A 23,832-nucleotide genomic window follows, 5' to 3' on the forward strand; every position below is an offset into this window, starting at 1 on the left:
TGAAAGACTTGATTATTTTAGGAAATCAAGAGTTACAAGACTTGGAACTTTTTTTCACTCCTAAAACATAAATCATGGGGAGGGGGGTGTCAATGACTCAAATTTGACAAGAAATAATATTTCATGTCCATAAGACTTTTTGCCCTTTTTTTTATCAGAGGGTTAAGTTTTAAAGTCCCTACCTCAAACCAACGGCTAGTATGGTCACGGTCCATGTATAATATCAAATTAGTATCTAGAAAAAAAAATGATTGATCCAATCCTCATAGTACATTGTCAGTTTTGTTTCATTTTTTATCTTAAAAATAATGATTTATATTGGATCAATTCCTCTTGATAATGATCATTACTATTTTGAACAAGTTCTCTCCTCTCTCTCTCTCACTCCCTCCCTCTCCATTTACGCCCTCTCCCCCTCTCTGTATCTCTGCCCCCCCCCCCCCACCTCTAGATCTCTCTCTCCCTTTCAGGAAAATCGTATTATTCACAAGTGATTATAAGCCAAGTAACTTAAAAGGTGTTGAAATGTTGTTATTTCATAAATAAATATATATATACATACATGTATATATATATGTATATATGAGTATGAAACATAATGAGATGATAATGAGTTATATAATGATATATAAACACAACAGTGCTTTTATTTTGAGGACGAATCTATCCAAGTGCCTATTCACTTTTATAAGTCAAATGCAGTATTATTAACTCGAGGCTCACAGAAATATCATTCAGTTTGGTTGATAAGATTAACAAAACAATAGAGTCAAAGCTAAGAGGCTTTGAGGGGAGATGTCATCATGATCAAGCGTGCATACACATAGAAACCACTTAAATGATAGCAAAAGTAATTTGAAAAGGAATTAGAGCATGATACAGTTATCCCTTAACCAGATCTGTATATTTGTAACCAATTCCATTTCTCTAATTACAGAGGGTCCTGAATCAGTGGAGAAATGGAAAATCCAGGGATGGCGTCCCAATCCCTGAAGAACAATTTAAATAAAATGGAAAAAAGGACAATACATAGGATAGTGTGTAAAAAAAATTGGGGGCTACCCCTTGGCAACAAGGGGGTGATTATGCACTGAAATGATGATTTATCCTGTTTTACTTTATGCTTTAAAAATTCCTTGTCTATACAGATTATGTATTTTCAACTTGTGTAATTTGAATGTTGGATCCATCACTGATTTTCTATTACAATTCATACATACATTACAAAGTTCCTACTAAGTACCAGTACTGTCACCTTTAAAATGAAAAAGATTTTGAAAAAATTACATGAGTCAGCACACATTAAATGCAAAATTATTATCACTTTTCTGAATTTATTTTGCCAAATATTTTTTCTGGTAATTGTTGCATTTGTTCACCATTCATTGCTTGACCCAGACTCCACTACTGGTGTTTCACACAGGTTTACGGACATGATATTAGGGAAACTTCAATATTTAACCCTCCTAAATTTGGAACTGCTAATGAAATCCATCCTGAAGAAAAATAAATAAAAAATAAAGTCAACCCTAAAGATTTTGCTACTAGTAGTTGTTGCCAATCACTGTTTGAACACAAGAGGTCATTTTAATTCAATGGTTGAATAGCAACAAATTGATATTGATTAAAATAAATGTTCTAAAATTCACTCGTATTCTGGTATAAAGAAATGCCCCCAGATAAATCAAATATATTTTTACACAGAAGTTATTCAATAAATGAAACCCTGAAAAAAAAAAACATAAAAAAACCAAGAAATGCTTGTTTGATTTGTGGGTATTTCCTCTTTTTTGTTTGTGGTATGAATAAATATTATTTTTTTTAACAGGTCTAGGATATTTATGCAAACTTCAACTGAACTTGAAGAACAATAAATAACATCAATTTTTTCCTGAGTATATCATTTTCTTATAAAATCTCTATTCCCATCATCAGAAAATTTTCTGATAGACATGACAAATAAATATCAGTCTATGAAAAACCTTCCTAATTCCAACATATTTTCAAGAAAACATTAGATTAGATGAATCTGTATTAGAGTGTACCATAGATGATCGAACATAAGCTTTTTAAGGCTTGCATTGTGGGTAACAGCACAGAAATATCCAGCCTTCACATCTCATTATCTATTATCATCACCACCTCACCTGCATCAAACCGTTCTCCCTCATCTGGTTTGCAATCCTTTTAAAGGACCTAACCAAGCACAACAAATAATACTTCTTCCTGTCTGTCTGCTTCTCCATCTATACCAATACAGACTTCTTCAATTTGTTGTTCAAACGGGTACGTCTCATGTGCCCTGGTCGTCGGTCTTCTTCACTCTGGTAAGACCTATCCAAAGTGGACCACCTTAAGACTTGCCATCTCCTCTACTTCTTCACTTTCTCCTTCCCTTTCTTCTACATCCTCATCGGCTCCCCTGCTCTCCATGATTATTCAAGGAGTATCGCTTCTCTACCCTGCAAAAGAATACTTCAGAAGCCAGATCCCGGCCTTTGCCAATATTGTGTCTCCTCTTTCATGTCAGCGAAGTGCTTCTATCCTTGAGGGCCGAGGTCGCCAGTCTTCTTTTTTACGCTCGAACCAATCCTAAGTGGAACACACTGATTATTCTTGGAATACCTCTTTGCCATTCCGTAAACAGATGCTGTAGATCCCCACCTTCACCGAGACAGTCTAGTCATGTCTCCCTTTCATTATTCACACAGGGATGTCCCCACTTCCAGTTAGAAAGCTGCTAGGATCCAGATCATCAGTATTCTATTTTCCTGGTCAAACCATTCCAAAGTGGACCACTTTCAGAGTTGTTGTTTCCTCTCCTTCTTCTCTTTCTTCTTCTTCCCCTTCTTCTACATTATCACCAACTCCTCTGGGATGGCTAGCAGATGGTCCTGCCACATCTGTACAAGAGAAACAAAATACATTTATCCATCTAATAAAACTGTAATGAACATCTTGATAAATATTCATAATAATAATATATGGTCTATTTATATAGTGCAGTTACTATATGCATCTACTCTACTGCGCTTGATATTTGGTATCATATTATTACCCCGGCTGTAGCTTAGCCGCCATATAGGTGCTAAAGCATTCAAGGAATAAATCCTACCGGGTACCCATTCATCTCACCTGGGTCAAGTGCAGTACAATGTGGGTAAATTTAGTGCTGAAGGAAAACATGCCATAGCTGGGATTCAAACCCACATCCCTTTGAAAGACCAGAGTCGTAACCACTAGCCCACGACGCCCCCATCAAAAGTTACGGGAAATTGGGGGAAAGAGGAATAAGACCACAAAATATTTTAACAAGGCAAAAGCAATTTTATGTCTCGCCCACTTATGAAAATAACCAGAAATATCGTGATTTGCGAGGGCACGTAACAGAATTGTATCGAACTTCATTATGAAATGACTGGGATGGAATAACACTTGTCATAAGAGTCTTGCACGCAAACTTTAATGTTGACCTCAAAATGAACTTTGACCATACCATGTGATCTCCCAACACAATAGCATGCAGGTCCCCTAAGTACATCTACCATCCAAGTTTGGTTGAAAAGTGATTTATGGTTGCAGAGGTATGTGTCGTAAGAGAGTCTTGCACGGAAACTTTAACATTGACCTGAAAATGACCTTTGACCTTACCATGTGACCTCCTAATGCAGCATGACATGCAGGTCTCATAAGTTCATCGACAATCCAAGTTTTGGTGAAAAGTGACTTGTGGTTGATGAGTTAGATGTCATATGAGAGTCTTGCATGTAAACTTTAACATTGACCTGAAAATGACCTTTGACCTTACCATGTGATCTCTGACTGCAGCATAACATGCAGGTCGCCAAATTACATCTACCATCCAAGTTTGGTTGAAAAGTGACTTGCGGTTGCAAAGTTAGGTGTCATAAGAGAGTCTTGCATGTAAACTTAAACGTTGACCTGAAAATGACCTTAGACCTTACCATGTGACCTACGACTGCAGCACAACATGCAGGTCCCCCAAATCCATCTACCATGCAAGTTTGGTTGAAAAGTGGCTTACGGTTGTGGAGTTACGTGTCATAAGGTTTGTGACGGACGGACGACATTTGGATCCCTAAGTCTCGCCTACACCTCTGGTGGGCGAGACAATAAAACAATTTGAAAAAGTAATGATCCCTTTGTATGGCCATTGTCAGACATGTTATTCAAATACTGATTTGTAATTCAGTCTTACTCCAGTAATGTGTTTTTAATAGAATTTTCATTTATACATTCACCAAAAAAGGACTTCAAATGAACTATTATATAAAACTAGATGGATTCTCAATGGCACGCAGTAAGAATTTTTGCACAGGTAACTTAAATTTCAAATAATGACCTCTGCAAACTTTGACCTTGTGACCCTCAAATCTAATCAGATCATCATCACTCCCAAATGCAAACATGAGCCAAGATTTGAGTTGAATGCTCAAATCATTCGATAGTTATCTCAAGAACAATATATTTTTGGGTATATAATGACCTCTTAGTCTTTAGACCTTTGATATTGCTTCCCCAAAACTAATCAGAACAAGGTCACTCCGATATGTATGCTTGGAGCAAGTTTGAAGTTGATCACGGGAATGAAAACGGGACAGACAAACAACCTACAGTGGATGGAGGCATCAAAATAGTAATACCTGGCCACTAAATAGAATCATATAAAAATTTCACATGCACAGACAACAATCAATCAAAATTATGCAAATCTGTATGTCTACTGATATAAACAAGTAAGATGTTTAAGACAGTCTGATCACTATAATCCTGATGGTTATAACCTTCCCACGGTGCTGATTTTGTTGTTTGTGTTGTTGTTGAGTTGGTGGCATTTCAATTGAACTCTGTGGCCCGTATTCTGAAGTCAGGCTTAACTTAGACCACGGTCTCAATCTGTGCTAAAATTATAGGGAGCCAAAAATTCTGTTTACATTGTATATTTCTTATGTTTCCTTCTGCTTTCATAAGAAAAATACTGCAGTTATCATTCCCAGACATCAATGAACAATTTGGGTGTCATATGAGTTAATAAATTAAAATTGTACTGTTAGGGATGTTTTGTTGACCCTAAATGACCTTTGACCTTGGTCGTGTGACCTGAAACTCACACATGATGTTAAGAGATACTTAAATGCTCTTATGTCTAAGTTTCATGAACTAGATTCATAAAATTTCAAAGTTATATGATAATTCGACTAATACCCCCAAGATGGTCAAAGTTCATTGACCCTAAGTGACTTTTGACCTTGGTCATGTGACCTGAAACTCAGGCAGGATCTTCAGTGATACATTATTACCCTTATGTTTAAGTTTCATGAACTAGGTCCATATACATTTCAATAACTTAACCTTGGTTAAGATTTCGATATTGATTCCCCCAACATGGTCTAGGTTCACTGACCCTAAATGACCTTTGACCTTGGTCATGTGACCTGAAACTCAGGTAGGATGTACTTAACCTTTTTCAATGTTGACGACGCCGCCGCCGCCACCACCGTCGTCGAAAAAGTGGCGCCTATAGTCTCGCTCTGCTATGCAGGTGAGACAAATACTAATAACTAGACAAAGTGGAAGTAAGACCAACTGTGCATTAGACCAAATGAGAATTAGACAACCGGTAAGTGGGTATAAGAAAGAGTGTATTGTAGACCAAATTCCAACTAGACCAAAATGGAGTATTGGACCAACTGCTAGTACACCAACTGAATATAAACCATTTAGGCTGGCATCAGTAAGACTCGTATTCATTGGCAGGAAGATATACATGTACAGTGTATTCCAGAAAAAAGGAAACTGGGATTCCCGAACACTTTTTTCAACAAAAATGATTCATGGTATTTCATTTACAGCAACGTAAAATTTCAGTTTTTTTATATTTTTTTTTAAATCTAATATGAAACGAACATTTGATGCATGAATAAGCTAGAAGAATTTGACATTTCAATTACAAAACCAGATTGTGCAGGAAAAAATGGTAAGATTTGGCAGTACCAACTTCACTAGCATTGCTTTTGCAGCCTGTTCAGTTTATTTAATTCATTTCCTAATAAGAGAGGATTGAGATTCATATGTGAGTTTCTGTGAATATCCTTGTTTGTAATCTGCCATGCGTGTATGAATTCCCTAAGTTATTTTGTTTCAAATGAAAATATATGTAGACTGTAATAATAATAAAAATGTTAATTTCTTTGCTTGTGATATCTATATCTGAAATAGGTTTCCTTTTTTTGCGGGACGCACTGTACTATGGATTATGAAAAATGTGCCATACTCTCTCTCGTAAATCCCAGCCCTTACAAGCTTAACAATATAATTCTGTAATAAATTTGCTCTAATAAAAACGAAGATGGATAATAAATAAGTTTGAATTTCTATTCCAACTGAAGTACTTTATTTCCTTATCTGTAAACAAGTGGCAGTCTCGCCTGCATTTCCAATTCAATATAGCTGCAGGGCTGACTTGTAAACAACTCCATAAAAGAGGAATAAATTTTCAAAGAGAGAAAAAAAAACACACATTCATTTGATAATGAAAATCCTAATTTCGGTGATCTTGACTAAGAAACCCGGGGGGGCCACTTTCATTGACGAGTGGATGCCATGCCCGACCATGGGGTCTTGAAAAGCACCCTAAACACGTATTTTCCATATTCTGAAAATGCACCCCTTAACAAGTATTGGCGTGTGAAACCCTACCCTTAACAAGTATTGGAAACAAATACTATTGGCAAGTATTCCCAGAACTGAGCCCCTAAACAAGTACAGCGATGTATTTTCCATATTCTGAAAATGCACCCCTTAACAAGTATTGGAAACAAAACGATACTCTTAGCAAGTATTCCCTGAAATGAACCCCTAAACAAGTACAGAGAAATTTTATTGTTATGTCACGCGACCGTCAGTCGTTGGTTTTACCTTTAGACACCATTATTTTGGTTTAGTACGGCCCCACCTTCCACACCTCGCGCAAATCAGACTCTAAACACGTAGTGTTGGGGCAAAAAGGACATCCTTTATAAAACATTTTGATTTTGTTTTATCATCCCCGCATATTTGGCCCTAAACACGTATATTTTTCCGAGCGAAATAGATACCCTTTTTTCAATTTTTTTGTGTTTTTGACACCCTTATCACGTAACATGCACTATCTTGAAAAAGACATCCTTTTTACGTGTATTTTTTGGTCGCGCATGGTATCCACTCGTCAATGTAAGTGGCCCCCCCCCCCCCCCCCCCCCGGGCTAAGAAACTGCATTTCATTTCATACTATATGTGATGTCCAATACACAATACACAAGTTTCATTTTATGTGATGGAATATTCTTTAAATGACCTTTGACACTGATCATGTGATCTGAATCTAATGCGAGATGATCAGTGATGCTTGATTACCTTTAATGTCCAAGTTTCATGAACTAGGTCCATATAATTCCTCAGTTATGAAGATATTTCAGAATTTGACTTTGGCAAAGATTTTAATGTTGACGCCATCGTTAGAAAAGTGGCGCATTTAGTCTCGGTATTCTATGCAGGCGAGACAAGAAACAGAGAGCTTAATTCAGGTTAGCCCAGATTGGATGTTGATGTATGGCAGCCGTCTTTCCCAAAGCTAACATAGAGGGTGGGCTACTTTACTCCCAATCCCTAACCAAGTACCAATCCCCAAATCTCCCTGTGTAAGGAGGGGAGATAAGGGGTATACATATCATCGCTGGGCTGTTAAAACCTTGTACCTCAAAACGAACAAAATTTGAAGACAGCCAAGAAAAAGTTAGATTTTAAATTAAGAACAAGCTAGAAAGAGTTTTCTACAGGAATTAGGAGACTGTTTTCAAACAATATGGCCCGAATTCACAAAGGTGGTTTTGAAAACTTATGAATAAAATAGCGTGCTTAACCATGGCAACACGCATTTTTTTATATACACAGTAGCTAGCCTGGGAGTAAAATTTGATCCATCGATGCATTCGATCAGTTTGCCAATAATCGGCACTCGAATGTTACTTTTTAAACTAATCGAATGTTCGCCAGATGATGATTACTGATTTGAAACATTCGATTATCAAAAGTACATGGCTGTTAACTTAGATTTTTATAAACAAAGTGCAAGATATCAAATGAAATTTATGCTTAAATTAACAAATTCCAAAGATCGTATCTCTTTCATGACACGACAATGACGGCCAAGCCGCGGCCACCGCGCACTATTCAGATGTGTTGTGTTGATGTGCATGTCTCTATAGGCACTGTGCTGGACGCACTGAGTCAGCTGAGCTCAGTTCGCTCATTATATGTCATTACAGCCACGCCCAATAATCATTTCAAAAGCGCCAACAAATACGCCCATATTGTCATAATAGCTTACATGTACTTGTACGTGAATCCTCCGAATCAGTCCTCAGAAGCCACGCCTCAGTATCGAGCTTGCTGTATTATGTTATACCCGCCCACTCAAACATTATCAGTGAATTTACCACGTGCGCGCGAGCATTTTCACGGTAGGAGGTAGTTTTTAGATCACATCATTATACGAACTGTCGCCCTATTATCTATTGTTTTTTTAATTATTTTCCCAATCTGTTATCAACTTTGCATAATGATGATTTCAATGTCTCGTAGTTCTCTAGAAAATCTTATAATGGTCCTGTGTTTGTATCGCATAAAAACTTGACCCCAGTGTGTGTCTCGTTCTTTTAACAGTAACACACAATCTCATTTTAATAACACGCATTGTGTGCATTGTCTGTGGTCTCACACCAAGTCCTAGCCTGTGCGTGGCCATTCACCCATTGTAATGTCTGTAGTCCCATACACCCAGTTAGGCGAGTGTTCAATTCCAAATTATGGCCTGTAGTCCCACGCATTATGAACAATGTACATTTCACGTTCTCCATCACTTTTCAAATTGTCTTCATAATTTTGAATGAATACGATTTCATTAATGAAATATTGATTATTGTGTGGTACTGTATTGTGTTTCCCTAGTTTCGTCTTAAATCATTATTTTTGTGTTCGTGGATCATGGAACTATACCAAGATCCAAAGTCCCTAACACATGACATTCATTTGTGTATTGGGTCTATTTTTGTATGTGTGTTATCATCTAATGTGCACTATTGGGTGTATTATCATTTTTTTGTCGAGTGTTTGGTGATGTTTCATGGGCACGAGGGGCTATAGTACAGTAACAGGTGCCTAGATTTTCCATGATCGGAAGTATATATTAATACAATAACAAAAGTATACATTTTATTAATTTAAAAAAATGATACTCTTATATATATTTGTTTAAGGACCCCCCTCTGAACTTGCGAAAGGGGGAGTGGCCTTTGATTTTCAGCATTGAATTAGTGTTTTAATATATTTTGGTATAAATAATTAAGCTGATCATTTAAGTTTTTGCCATTTCTTGTGAACTTCGACTGCAAGGAAGTTTTCCTTGATTTTCTGCATGGATAACATGGCCCAACCTTCGAAATAGGAGCTTGTCCTTAGCAAAAATTTGATTCCAAAAGACAACGCTAAGAGTGGGATATGGACATACTTTGTACCAGAAGGACAAGAGATTGATAAAGGGTCTTCGATTTGCGCCGTTTGTGGAATAAAGCTTAAGAATTCGGGCTGTACAACCAATTTGAGAAATCATCTTCAATCAAGACATCCTACCCAGTACCGACAATTTACTCACAGCAACACCACCGCAGATGCTGCTGCTGGTGCATCGTCAAAATCGAAGGTGTCGAGTCCACCAACAGTTACGGTGATATTCTATTATTTTTCATTACTTCCAATGTGCAATTTTGAGAGACTATAATATATTACCCTGTTTTTATAATATTATGTTTTTATTTGTTTGTGATTATAATACTGAAAACACATTCCTTTAGTCTATTTTTTAAATAGAAATGTTGATGAAATTAAAGGGATAAATAATTTTGTTTCTGTCTTTTCATTTTAATTCCACAGGACATGTTCCAAAGATCAGTGGCATACAATCCAAGCAGTGGCCACTGGCCATGCCAAAGAACTGACAACAGCTGTAGCAAACCAACTTGCCCGAGATATGAAACCAATATACAGTCGAGGAACCAGGCTTCGTGAAAATGCTCAATGTGTTCGATCCCAGATATACCCTTCCGTCGAGGAAGACATTTTCTACGTTCGTCATCCCAGAGCTGTACGAAAAACTATGCAACAAAATCGTCTATCCCTTCGCTGTTGCAAGTGACAATTTCGCTCTCACTTTGGATCTCTGGACTGCCAGGAATATAAAGCAATATTTAGGAGTGACAATTCATTCAGTCACTGCGGAGTGGGATCTTTGTACCCACACATTGGAAAACACCGAGTGCCCTCCACCCCATGACGCAGAATGCATCTCAGCATCTCTTTTATCCGTGCTGGGAGATTGGAAAATGGATGCATCCCACTTGGCGGCGATAGTTACCGACAGTGCTGCAAACATAAGGAAAGTTGTCAGAGACAACGGATGGGCTCACCTTCCCTGTTTGGATTCACACTAAACTTGACTGCAAGGGCAGGACTGGATTGTAGGCTTATGCATACCCCCCTCGCAAGATGCGTGAAATTGGCAGAATTTACGCATAGGAGCGCCAATGCAAGATGTTCACATAAGGTGGAATAGTACCTATGACATGCTATCGCGAATAATCAAACAACAGGCAATCTGCAGTGTCGTCCTTGAAATGAAGAAGACGGAGATGATGCCCACTATGGCAGAGTTCAAGACGATTGAGCAGGTCATAGCCCTCCTCAAGCCTATTCATGACATGTCAGACTTCTTTTGTAGTGCATCAGTTACAACTATTTCCGGTATTTTGCCTTGTGTGTATCAGTTGGAAAATCTATGTGAAGAATGTGAATAATTAAGACACGCCTGCGACTGCCATGGCAAAGGTAGCAATGAGCCAAAAGCTCTCTGATGTCTATGAAAAGAGATACGTTATCGATCTCTTGCAAATCGCAACCTTTTTGACCCCCGCTTCAAAAGCATGCCTTTTTATGGCGAGGATCGCGTTCAGGCTGTGCGCGATTTGGTAGGAAGAGAAACATTCCAAATGCACCTACGCAATAACCCCACAGCAACTACGCCTACTGCTACCCCTGAAGAGCAAACTTTGGAACCACAACCTCCAAAAAAGTATACGCAATATTTGGGAAGATATGTGAAACCAGAAAGGCAGAACCCCAAAAGCCTGAACAAATGGTTCGCGTAGAATTGTCCCGCTATACCGGTGACCCCCCCTCCCTTCCCCTCACTGGAGACCCCTTGGCATGGTGGTGATGCAATGCTGCTCGATTTCCCATCATTGCAAAATTGGCGTGGAAAATTTTGTGCATCCCTGCCACAAGCGAACCTTGCGAATGACTTTTCAGCTCAGCTGGACACAGCTGAAAAAGGGCCCATGTCATAATCATTGTTCATGCATTCTAACTTCGTTATTGATCTTGGAAATGATTATTTTACAAATTCTCTTTTTTATCACCAGACTTTATATTTTCAAAATATCGGCCTCTCAGACTTTCCCGGCAGTGAAAAAAAAATGCTTACATGTTACTGCACCAATGATAGCCTTATGCAAATACCTCTTTTTAAATGCACAGTGACAGTATTCAACAAATCTATCTTTTACGGTATGAATTTTGTGTTTAACTCGGCAGTCAACAAAAGTGATGGACCGATGGTCTAGGCCTATTTCATTTTATAACAATTTGTAGAATAACATAAATGTTGTAATGATTATGTGTACTTGAAAAAAATCATGAGATTTATTATGATTGAATTGAAAATTGCATCTATTTCTTCCCGTCTTTGATATGTTATTATCTGTCAATATCTGAAATAACCATTTTCATTTTGCGGTGTGGTTGAAATAATGGCAAAGAGAACACTTCAATTTTCAGGTGCAAATTTACATGTATGTTCTTTATTTTCTTTTATGAGAGGAATGGTTACAAACTATGTAAAAAAATATTATTTTGAAGAAATTATTTCCTATATTTGAAATCATTATGCTTTAATTGATTTCGTATAATAATTGATTACCATTGCTATGAAAGCACAAATTCATGAGAATGATGGAAATAAGTTTAATAAAGCCATATGTTATTGTTCATTATTAAATAATATTTATGACTTCTCTGATTATGAAATCGTGACTGAGAAAATGACTTGTATATTGCTTGAGATAAATTAAACATAATGATGAAGGAACAAGACAGTGACTGATCTTAAATGAAACTGATGGAATTATGAAGACTGAATGACTGTGACATGAATTAATGGAATAGTACCTTGTGAAAGAGCAACGGAGTATTATGACAAGAAAAAGAGAGTGATTTTTTAAATGAGTTATTTGAAATTGATGAACTGATGAAAATCTGACGGGGAAGAGATTGACCGATTGACAAAATAAAAATAAATTAGACATCGTACTAGTTTGTGCTATGAATGATTGAATGGTAAAGAGGAAAACGAAAGTGAGAAGTTGATTGAAAAGATGTCTGTTCATACTATGGAAATTATGAGATGCAACAAAGTGAAATCATGGAAGTCAGTGAGAGTTGAGAAACTTTATTCCTATAGGATTGTATTTGTGTGTTTGCTTGAAAGAAAACCATGTGCTTTCTGAGGTTGCACTTATTTTGATAAATTGACAAATTAAAAAAAAAATCAGTGCGAATTCCATGTAGGCGTGTATCCTCCAAAAGCACATGGTTTTTAAGACTTATATGTTGCCGAATGCATTGGGTGTTTTCCCTGATTTCTATATATAATACTGGACCACGTGGTTTTGTTTACAAGGACCACGTACATCCATGGTGATGGGGTTTCCCAATGTGAAGACACGTTCGGTGCAAAAGCACTACATACTGCACATCCAATCCCACTAATTCCCACCCTATGGGCGGGATTTATGACAATATCAGCGCAAGTACTAAATGCAATACACCGCACATCCATTTCCAGGCACGGGCATATTTCTCATTCTCCTTTCCTATCGGTTCTTTCATTAGTTTCATGGGTGGGATTTATGATAAAATCAGCGCAATCATGAACATACGTAGATTACATACGCAACACAATACATGTACATGTACAGCACATCCATTCCCAGTCACGTGCAGTTCTAAATCTCCTATGCTAATTCGTTATTTGAGTGGGCTTGTGGGCAGGATCTACGTTCGTATCAGCGCAAGTCTAACATAATTATGTAAGACATACAACACATCCATTTCTAGTCACGCACAGTTCTCAATCTCCTTTGCTATTCGTTCTTTGAGGGGCTCATGGGCGGGATCTACGTTTGTATCTTCAGCGCAAGTTCTAACATATGTAACACATACACACATCCATTCCCAGTCACGCGCAGTTCTCAATCTCCTTTGCTATTCATTCTTTGAGTGGGCTCGTGGGCGGGATCTACGTTCGTATCAGCGCAAGTCGAACATACGTAAGACATACAACACATCCATTCCCAGTCACGCGCAGTTCTCCTTTGCTATTCGTTTGAGTAGGCTCATGGGCGCGATCTATGTCCATATTGGCGCAAGAACTAACATACTTAACATACATACAATACATCCATGCACCCTAGCGGTCACGTATACAGTTCTCAATCCATTGTGTGCACTCATGGGCAGGATTTATGACATATCAATGCAAGCATACCAAATACATACAACACATCAATGCACCATAGCGGTCACCCACAGTTCTCAATCTCCTTTGCTATTCGTCCATTGTGTGCACTCGTGGGCGGGATTTATGACATATTAATGCAAGTGCAAGCATACCAAATACATACAACACATCAATGCACCATAGCGGTCACGCACAGTTCTCAATCTCCTTTGCTTTTCGTCCATTGTGTGCACTCATGGGCGGGATGAATGACGAAACAGTGCAAGTACATGTTCCTCGTATGTACATGTACATACAATACATTTATTCCAAGTTCCACTCCCACCAGTTAGCGCAGCTATCGGTAGGTCAATTTTGTGTGTGTGATATCTGATGTTCCAGGAATCTCGATTGTTCGAACTATTCGATCGTTTACTCTGGCGAACAATCGAATGGCAAAAAGGGTTTTCGTCCCAGGCCTACTACGCGGTAAATTAAGCGTTAATTCATACAGGGAATATTCATAAACCATGGGTTCAAACGATGGTTTTCAAAAACACCTTTGAGAATTCTGGCCTAGGAGGGTGCCTCCATTGCCATATTTCTAAAATATGTCTTTCCCGAGCTGCCCTCAATTTTACTTAATTTAGGGATACAAGGGTTTTAACTACTCAGCAACCATTAAAAAAAAAAAACCAAAACTGGGGACGTTACACAAGGACACCACACATGAGCAACATTTCTTTTTTTTTTCGTCATTGAATGAAGTGCATTACTAACTTGGTTTGTCCCATCCAAAGGGATTATCTGCAAGTACTTTGGTGTAGATGTCTCCCGGTATTGCAGCCAACCCGCTAGCTCCACTCAACAAACCCTCATCCACAGCATCACTAGATTAAGGAGAAAAGAAAATCCAGACTTATTAGAATCAGTACATTGGGCCATATATATATATATATATATAATTTACATATATATATATATTCATACCCTGGTCAGTTCCGTCTACTACCGTCGGTTTCACCCTTTCGGCGATCTTCGGCGATACATATTTATCTACATCTGCAGTTAAGGCAAATTTCTTTGTCTTCTTTCAATGTTCACAATACGCCTTAACGCCCTCTACCTTCGTCTATATGTGTATTATGACGAAATAAACCCTTTCATAGACTTCGCCCTTATGTAGGATGTATCCATATATATATATATATATATATATATATATATATATATATATATATATTAAACCCGGGCCCACAGCTTTGAACGTCGGTGCCTTAACCACTAGACCACAGAGACGGGTTAGTTGCTAAGGCGACCCCAATCCGATTGACCATCAGATAAACAGATTTTCGAAATACTATGCATAAAAAGCAACAATTGCTAGTGCTAGGCTTTTGCCTGGATCAGTATCTATAAAACTATGTACAGTCCAACCTCTCTTATCCGGACACGTTGGGACCAGCACCAATCCGGATAAGGGATTTATTCGGATCTGGGAGACCCAATATTAAATACACGCAGCTGCTGCCTCAGCCTAAGCGGTAGCTACACGTTATCTATTGTAGTGGGCGCGCGTACAGACAGTATTCACTGCAGTATCAGTGCAAATTATAGGCGGTATTTTTACGGAAATGAAATCGATCGAGGGCCAAAACTGTAGGATAATTTACTTGCTAAAATGGTTGAGGTATACATCGCGCATACCTCGAAAGAAAGAGAATGACTCAATGAAACAAAGTTTTACAATTCGATCATCGCGGCTTCGCAATGTCAGCCATTGTTATACTGATAGTCCAGGATAGAAGAGACATAACCTTGTTTTTTCATATATTTTTTAATGGTTTCTTGTCAATTCAAGGGTGCTGATTACGAATCTGAATGATGCCACTCTTGTAACCTTGAGCATTTTCCGCAAATTGGCAAAATCCAATATGGCCGCAAAAAAATGCATGTTACCCATGAAAATCATAAAATTGCCAGCAAATTGGCTATAAAATGTATGTAATTGTGTTGCAGGAGTGTAATACTCTCTGAAAAAAAAAATTTTTTGACAAAATATTTATTTCTTGATATTCAAAATGGCCGCAACAGACCTCTGTATATCCATATTATGTACAATATGAACAGGGAAAATTAATTTTTCACAAAAATGATCACTAAACTGCATTAATTGTGATCTTTGGACGAAGTAATATATGAAAATCATCAATGCTAACATGATATATCATTTATTATGTCAAGTATGGGAAAATTGTTGTATTTAATATTCAAAGTAGCTGCCACTGGGCCAAATAGTATTATTTTCTATGGCAAAGGGGCCAACAAAAATCGCAAGAGCACTAAAATTCATATTAAAGAGAAACGAGTGGAATACTGACTAAAAGACACGATTTCTAACGAAATATATTATTTCATATGCCATGTATATGATAAATGCTGTATTTTCATATTCAAAATGGCCGCCAATGGCCCTAAAAGTATTATGTACAGTACATGTACAATGAGAAAGAGGACCAAAGAAATCACAAGAGTGAGCACTGAAATACATTTGTTTGTGATGAATAAATGGGATACTGTCTCAAAAACATGATTTTTTAAGAAATATATCATTCAGGTTTTAAATTTGTGTTTAATACTGTATTTTGACTTTCAAAATGGCCGCCATAGACATTGATTGTATTATGTACAATGCGAACTAGGAAAGAAATTTTCACACGAGTGAGCACCATTAATGCATGTAATTGTGATCTATGAGTAAAATATTGTCTGAAAGCATAACTTTTAACAAGATATATCAGTTCTTCTGCCAGGTAGGTGATAAATACTGTATTTTCAAAGTCAAAATGGCCGCTACAGGCCCCAACAGTATTATGTACAATGTGAATGGGGACAAATGATTTTAACAGATTTTGGCTTTGCTTGACTAAATGGTGTTGTATGAGTGAAATATTGTCTGAAAACATGATTACTAACGAAATATATCATATCATCTAAAATTTAGGTGATCAATGTTATATTTCAAAATTCAAAATGGCGGCCATATGCCCTTTTGTGTAAATTATCTTTCCTTATTCAAATTGTACATAATACAATAAGGGCCCATGGTGGCCATTTTCCATTTTAGAATGCAGCATTTATCACCTTAAATGCACCAGATATGATATACCTAGTTAGGAACCATGGTTTAGACAATATTTCACTCTTACATCACAATTATATGCAATACTGCAAGCAAAAACAAATTATGTCAAAATTATATGTCCCAAATAACAATATTTTTAGGGCCTTTAGCAGCCATTTTGAATTTCAAACTACAGCATTTATTACCTCCATGACTAATATGTGATGCATTTATTTAGAATTCATGTTTAAGACAATAATTATTTTTACTCATCCATCACAATAACATGCATTTTATGATTCTCACTCTTGTAAAAAGTAGATTCCCTATACGCATGTAACATAATTTAGTTAGGGCTTGTATCAGCTATTTTGAATGTCAAAATACAATATTTATCACTGACACGGCAGAAGAAATGCTATACAATGTATTTCACAAAAATCATGTTTTCAAATAATGTTTTATCATACAACAGGATTTTATGGATTTCATAGCCAAGTAAATCCAAATTCTTACAAAATAACATGTCCCCAGCATTTACATTGTAGATGATACTGTTAGGGCCTATAGGGGCCATTTTGAATTTCACAATACCGCATTTATCTCATGCATGACAAAAGAAATATGTTTCGCTAGAAAATATGTTTTCAGACATTATTTTACTCTGTGATCACAATTACATGCATTTTATAGTTCTTACTCTTGTGAAAATTAATTTTTTCCAATCGCATTGTACATAATGTATAATGGGCCTATGGCGGCCATTTTGAATGTCAAAATACAGCATTCATCACATAAATTACATTTATATTTCGTTAAAAATTATGTTTTTAGCCAGTATTCCACTCGCTTATCTTAATACTATAGTAATATGCATTTTAGTACTCACTCTTGTGATTTTCTTTTGTCCCCATTAACATTGTTCATAATACTGTCAGGGCATTTGGTGACTTTTGAATATTTATTACATTATTTATTTATTATTTATTTATTATTAGGCGATTATGTTTTCATTCATTATTTCACTAAAAATCACAATTACTTGCAATTAATGCTAATTTTGTGAAATTTAGTTTTCCCCATTCATATTGTTCAAAATATAGGGGTCTAAGGTGGCCATTTTGAATGTGTAGAAAATAATTTTTGTCAAAAATGGTTTTTTAGAGAGATTTCACCCCTGCAACACAAATACATACATTTTATAACCAATGTGCGGGCAATTTTATGATTTACATGGGCAATTTGCATATTCTGGCGGCCATATAGGATTTTGCCAATTTGCAGAAAATGCTCAAGGTTACACGAGTGGCATAATTCAGACTGTAATCAGCACCCTCGAATTTTTACAAAACACCATTAAAAAAATTGTATATATGAAAAAACAAGGTTTGGTCAATTTTTTATGAGGCCTATCCTGGACTATGACTGTAGGCTCAAACATGATAGATGGCGCTGTCTGTATTGAGGCCTAGTGTTAGCTAGCGAGACATGTGTTGTTTTTCCCAGGAAACAAAAAGAGAACATGATGAAATGTTTGCTCTGCGCCCTGATTTACTGGAAAATTATCCTGCCTAAGTTCTTTCTGTGAGATATTTTCATGAAAAATAATATAGTTGTATGTAGACTATTTTGGAAAATATATGTAATCAAAGTGAGTTTGCGTATAGGATTGAGTTTAGATTGAAATCTCATTTCCTCACGTACTAGATTGAATTGAAAAAAAAAGATTGGCAAGTGTGCGTCCGGATAATAGAGAGATCCGGATAAGGGGAGGCCGGATGAGAGAGGTCGGACAGTAATTGTTTTTTTTTTTTAAACAGACCAAACATGCCTTTGATTGTTATTGTACCAGAGTGATATATTATTGTTCAAAACAAAAACAAAGCAAGCAATAGATTAATCTGAAGCACATGATATGCATAAGCAGCATCTTCCACACTGTAAGCACAGTATAGATCTAACTTTAACATCTTTCGAAAGAGATTGAATATTCAATTCAAATATATGTTGATAATTGAAAATATATTCTCAACATTGAAATCGCTTGCTGCTATCCTGCGACATGCATTTCATCATGGTATACTTTTCTCAACAAACAAATGGTGTATTGGGGTCTTCAGTCATGCATTAATATCTGAAAGAATATCAGTCTTCATTACCCGTGTCTGTAAGCTTCATCAATTCTCTCCTCTGCTCTATGCCACGCATCAACATCTTTCCTTGACTTTCTTGATTTCATGGGAACATGACCCTGATCGGATGAACTGCTGTGAATATTTCAATGGTAGTGATCATGACAGTGATGAGTGCAGTAGAAGAATATGTCATAATGGTGTAAGAAAAAGAAATAAAGATATGACACATCAGTAGAACTTTGCTTTTATATATGAATGAAACTTTAGAAATATATATATGGAAATTAATAGATATATGTATGTATATACTGCTGTTGAAAGATAAAATTTAGAAGAAAAAAATAGCAAGGATTGAAACAATAAGTAAATATTAGTGCCCATAAAAACTGAAATGAGGTCAGAAATTTTCAAATTTGGCCAGTATCTGATTCTTAATAAACAAGAGATCCCTAATTTCTATGGAAATCGTTATACATATAGAGGTCCTAATTGCTTATGATATAACAACTACTTCTCTATCAAGTACCTACGTAATATTCTTCTCAGAAGGGATACCTACATTAAAACTTAAGTGGAGACTGCAAGTGAATTAAATACAATGACAAGAATACTGATAATGACAAGTGTAGTCACAATTGTAATATTACGCATCTTGCCACTTCTAGCCCAATCATGGTATATCTCTATATGAATATTATATTTTCGATACCAACAACATGATTTCTTTTTAAGCATTGTTTAGTGCTGTGAATTAAGTAGCTGTGTGAGTTAATTGTTAATAAGTATGGAGTACATGTACGTCAATCAAAACTCTTGTGAAGCTGAAGATATTGAAAACACAAAAAAATAAACACCTTCAAATGTAATCTATTTCCGTTATGAATTCCTGACTTAATTCACCTCTGTTCTTTTCCTCTCATCTTTTATATATTTTGTGACATTGTTTTCATCTCGTATACTAGATTTACTTTTCCTGCCTAGAATCTCCTCATTTCTACTTTTCGAGTCTTATCACTTTTCGTTTCATAATCACTCTAACTCTGCTCACAGTATTCATACTACTCTCTCTCACTTTTTTTCCTTTTACTTGCAAGTCTACTTCGGTCCCTGAATCAATAAGAAGTTTTGACTGCGAATTTCCGAGTGTTTGCTAATCTGATTTGCTACAGTTAAAATTGATCTATCAATTGTAAAATTGCAACAGAACATTTGCAATTGATTGCAAATATTTTCTTGCAACACATCCTAAGGCTCCTGACTAGCTGCACAAAAGTCTGGGGTTCAACCCCCCGCCACAACACCATAGATGATCTTGAGCAAGGTATTTAATCAACGGTGCTCCTTTTATCCCATTTCCAAATAAATGGAAATGCTAGTATAAGCATTCTTGGCAACTACCTGTGCACTTAAAAAAAAAAAAAAAATTTTAAATACATGAATTCTTATTCAAACTAGATAGATTCTCAGATGCACACATTTGAAATTTATGCCTCAATAAGGTGTTATACATGTAACTTAAAGTTTAAAGAATGACCACTTTGACCTTCGAAGCCACAAATTTAATCAGATCATCGTCACTCCTATACGCATACATAGGTGAAGTAAGAATAAAATCCCTCAAATGATTACGTGGTCAAAAAGCATGTTGCGCAAGGTCCTTGCATTGAAAATCTTTCCATATCTTGGAAACTATGAATAATGCCATTTATAATTATTGTAATATATAGAACAGACATACCACTTTGATTTTCTGAAAAAAATGGATAGGACCTCAACAGACTGAGATAACATTTGAGGTGACTGATGAAGATAAACTCATTAATCGAAGTTGTACATGGGCCTATATTTTCTTTTTACCATTTCTAAAAATAAATTGCATATGATTTTTTTTTCAATGTCCAAACTTCAGAAAAAACCTGAAATATTTTGTTCTCATAGTGAATTATTTAACCTGTTGACTCCTGAATTCTTTATTTCCCATAGACTTTGTACAGGAATCACCCGGATCCAGTAGGAAATGGTTTACAGTGTTACCTTGTCTCGGGTTTGGGTGGATGGGTCAAAGAGTCCGCTCCTCTGAGAGTGTCATCATCTCTCCTCCGAGGGTCTCCCTTTCTGTCGTGATCGGGTCGTTCTTCTCCGGTTGAATAGGAGCCATCAGTTACATCTTCTTCACTCAAAGAATCTTCAGAATCATAGTCGTCTGAATGGTTTTTAGAGAACAATTGTAGGATCATAAACATACTTTCCTTTCTGTCTACCAGTAAGGAAACCATACATGTTCTGAGGCCTGTCGCATAAAAGTTATTGTACAATGCCTGCTTAGCTTGTTGCACGCAAGTGACGCAAGCGAATGGAATGTTGAATGTCAAACATTTGTACCATTGTACACGTACCAACCAAAACGTATTGTACGACGCCTACTTAGCTTGTTGTACGCGAGCAAATGGGAGACCGAATGTTCTGAACATTTGTACCGTTGCACAGTATGTACCATCCAAAATGTACCGTTGCACGGCTTTTAAGAGGTGACGTCACAATACGATTCAATTCATTGCGCTCAGTAAGAAATGAAGGTGAAATACGCGTATAGCCTGCTGGCTAAATGTGCAATGCTGCCCGAGGTCATGTGGTTTGTGGAATTTTGCTTTCGCTTTCAATATTTTTGCTCCCTTTTCATAGATTACTGCAGGGAAAAACTTTTTTTTCCTATTTTCGTTACATTCCAAGGTGTTGTACAATACAAATAGCGAATATTCTTATTTGCGCAATGGTGCGAGATTTCGCATAAGGTGAAAGAAAGAGACACTCTTTTCAACTCGGCTAACGCCTTGTTGAATAGAGCATCTTTCTTTCACCTCATGCAAAATCTCCATCTCGCACCATCGCACTCGTGCCTATTTGCTATTTGTATACCATTGCATGGTCTTCACATCATAAGATTCAATTCATTGCACTTAATAAATGTGCGCCATCATCATCTTCACCATCATCATTGTCATTATCATCACCATCACATACATCAGCAAAATCAGCATCTTCATCATTACCATCTTCATTTTCCTCCTCCTCATTATCCTCATCACTATCATTGTCGTCATCATCATAATCATCAACCTCTTCAACATCTTAATTAGCCTCTCATATTCACAATCATCATCATCATCATCAAATCATCTTCAGAATCACCGTAATCATCATCATCATCATCATCATCACCATCATCATCACCACCACCATCATCTTCTTCATTATCCTCACTGCACTGACCTGTCCCAGATGTTGAGGGCAGCTCCATCTCAATTTCCTCAGCCTTCTGCTTGGCGACATTTGCTAGAGCCATTTCCCCTTTATCGATGGCTAGATGGTGAATATCCTGTAAAGAAGATATTAACACATAATCTGAATTAAGTTCCCAGCATTCTCTTTTAAACTAAAAACAATCACAATTTCCATGTCATAAACTAATAGAAATCCATCTTTATTTCACTAAAAACTTTGATTAGTAAATCTGCTTAAAAACATAACTTACCTATAGTACAAATAGGCTTATAGGCTTGATTTATATTTTCTGTGGATGTAGATTTATTTAATTTGATTCTTGTTTGCTTTTCTGAATTTTCAATTACTTTAAGGATGTTCCACGGTTAAAGTGAAATCCATGTCATTTTCACCAAAATTTGCACATAGAAACTTTAGCACCTGAATGTTCCAAATATTCAAAATTTAATATGGGTCCATGTGCTTGATTTTTTGCTATAGATCTTCAAATTTCACCCAAATGGGTTTTCTTAAGAATTGTGAATTCAAAAGTTTTTGCATTTTTAGACCTCATGAGATCACTTCAATGAGTTTAAACCTCTATTAATCAGTCAAAATCTATGAAAATTTCATGAAATTTCACAATATAGTTCATAATTGTATCCTTAAGATGGAGAATCTATTTATATTGCTATTCGTGTGCTCTTTTAAGTCTAACAGCACTGTCAGTGCTTATAAATGGTGTGAAAACTAAGAAAAACACAATCTAAAAAATGTGAAATTTCAATAACAAACTTGAGAAGTACAATAAATGCTGCACTTCATTTAAAACCCATGTCATTTTCACCAAACTTTGCAAAATTGTCAAGGAAGGTATACCTAAGAGGTGCAAACATTAACAAAATAGGGGTTCATGTGTTTGTTTTCAAACTATCAGCACTTTTATTAGAGCAAATGTGCTTTTTAAAACACACAAAAATTACGCCAAATGCTTTGTATCTATGTGAGAAAAAATTCCAAACCACTCAGGGTCATATTCGTCATACTTTGCAGCACTGCAGAGTAAAGTATTTAGATTTTTTAAAATGGTCCATGGAATAATTCCAGTGTATTAGCTTCATACATTCAGCCTGATACATTTGTTTCTATGTTTCAAAGGAACAATCTAATCCACACATATCCCACCCGGCTAAGTGACTCCTATCACCTTCCGCGTACTCGCACTCTCCTTGCTCAAAGAACAATTGCATTTGAAGGGCCCAGGTTTTGGAACGATCTTCCCGATGATATGGTACATAGTGCCTCACTTAATATATTCAAACGTAAATTGAAAGCGATGCTTATAAATTCTTATAATTTCCCTTTGTAAAATTTTATATTCATGCACTTTGTTAATACGCTCTGGCCAAGTAATGAGTAAAAAATAATTGTCATAGAGTGGCGGACTCTTTTTTATTAATTTTTTTTTTTTTTTTTTGTATTCCTTACACAATCGTCACATTTTTGGCATTACTTTGTTATAATCAATTTACTTACCTGTCCTCTCCTCATTAAGACCGATTTTTTTTCTGGATCCTGCAGACTTAACAAGCCTTGCTTTTTTATGCAGGTTCCCTCATATTTCACTCTTTTAAATTGTCTTT

General features: G+C 36.4%; 1 protein-coding gene across 2 annotated transcripts; it reads right to left on the bottom strand.

Moving 5' to 3' along the window:
* Positions 1–1,044: 1,044 nt before the first annotated feature.
* LOC129265752 (uncharacterized) lies at positions 1,045–22,299 on the bottom strand. Of its 2 annotated transcripts, none has more exons than XM_064102608.1 (5): positions 22,199–22,299; positions 20,963–21,131; positions 18,953–19,057; positions 14,450–14,559; positions 1,045–2,903 (listed from the first exon to the last, which is right to left on the bottom strand). In XM_064102608.1, the coding sequence occupies exons 1-5, from the start codon at positions 22,269–22,271 to the stop codon at positions 2,776–2,778; spliced, it is 585 nt and encodes a 194-aa protein (XP_063958678.1). In that variant the 5' UTR covers positions 22,272–22,299; the 3' UTR covers positions 1,045–2,775. The 2 variants fall into 2 exon arrangements, with proteins under 2 accessions (XP_063958678.1, XP_063958677.1); XM_064102607.1 differs by having other exon boundaries at positions 18,953–19,060.
* Between the last annotated feature and the right edge of the window lie 1,533 nt (positions 22,300–23,832).

Source organism: Lytechinus pictus, chromosome 7 (genome assembly GCF_037042905.1).
Source record: "Lytechinus pictus isolate F3 Inbred chromosome 7, Lp3.0, whole genome shotgun sequence".
NCBI classification, from domain to species: Eukaryota; Metazoa; Echinodermata; class Echinoidea; order Temnopleuroida; family Toxopneustidae; genus Lytechinus; species Lytechinus pictus.

What these genes read in the sequence shown, in the direction of transcription:
- LOC129265752 (XM_064102607.1), bottom strand. Translation starts at nt 22,271, where the DNA reads ATGGCTCTAGCAAATGTCGCCAAGCAGAAGGCTGAGGAAATTGAGATG. An exon ending in GATGAAGCTTACAGACACGG is followed by an intron (nt 14,560 to 18,952) that starts GTAATGAAGACT and finishes TCCTTAATCTAG; the next exon opens with TGATGCTGTGGATGAGGGTT. An exon ending in CTTTGGATGGGACAAACCAA is followed by an intron (nt 2,904 to 14,449) that starts GTTAGTAATGCA and finishes TCTCTTGTACAG; the next exon opens with ATGTGGCAGGACCATCTGCT.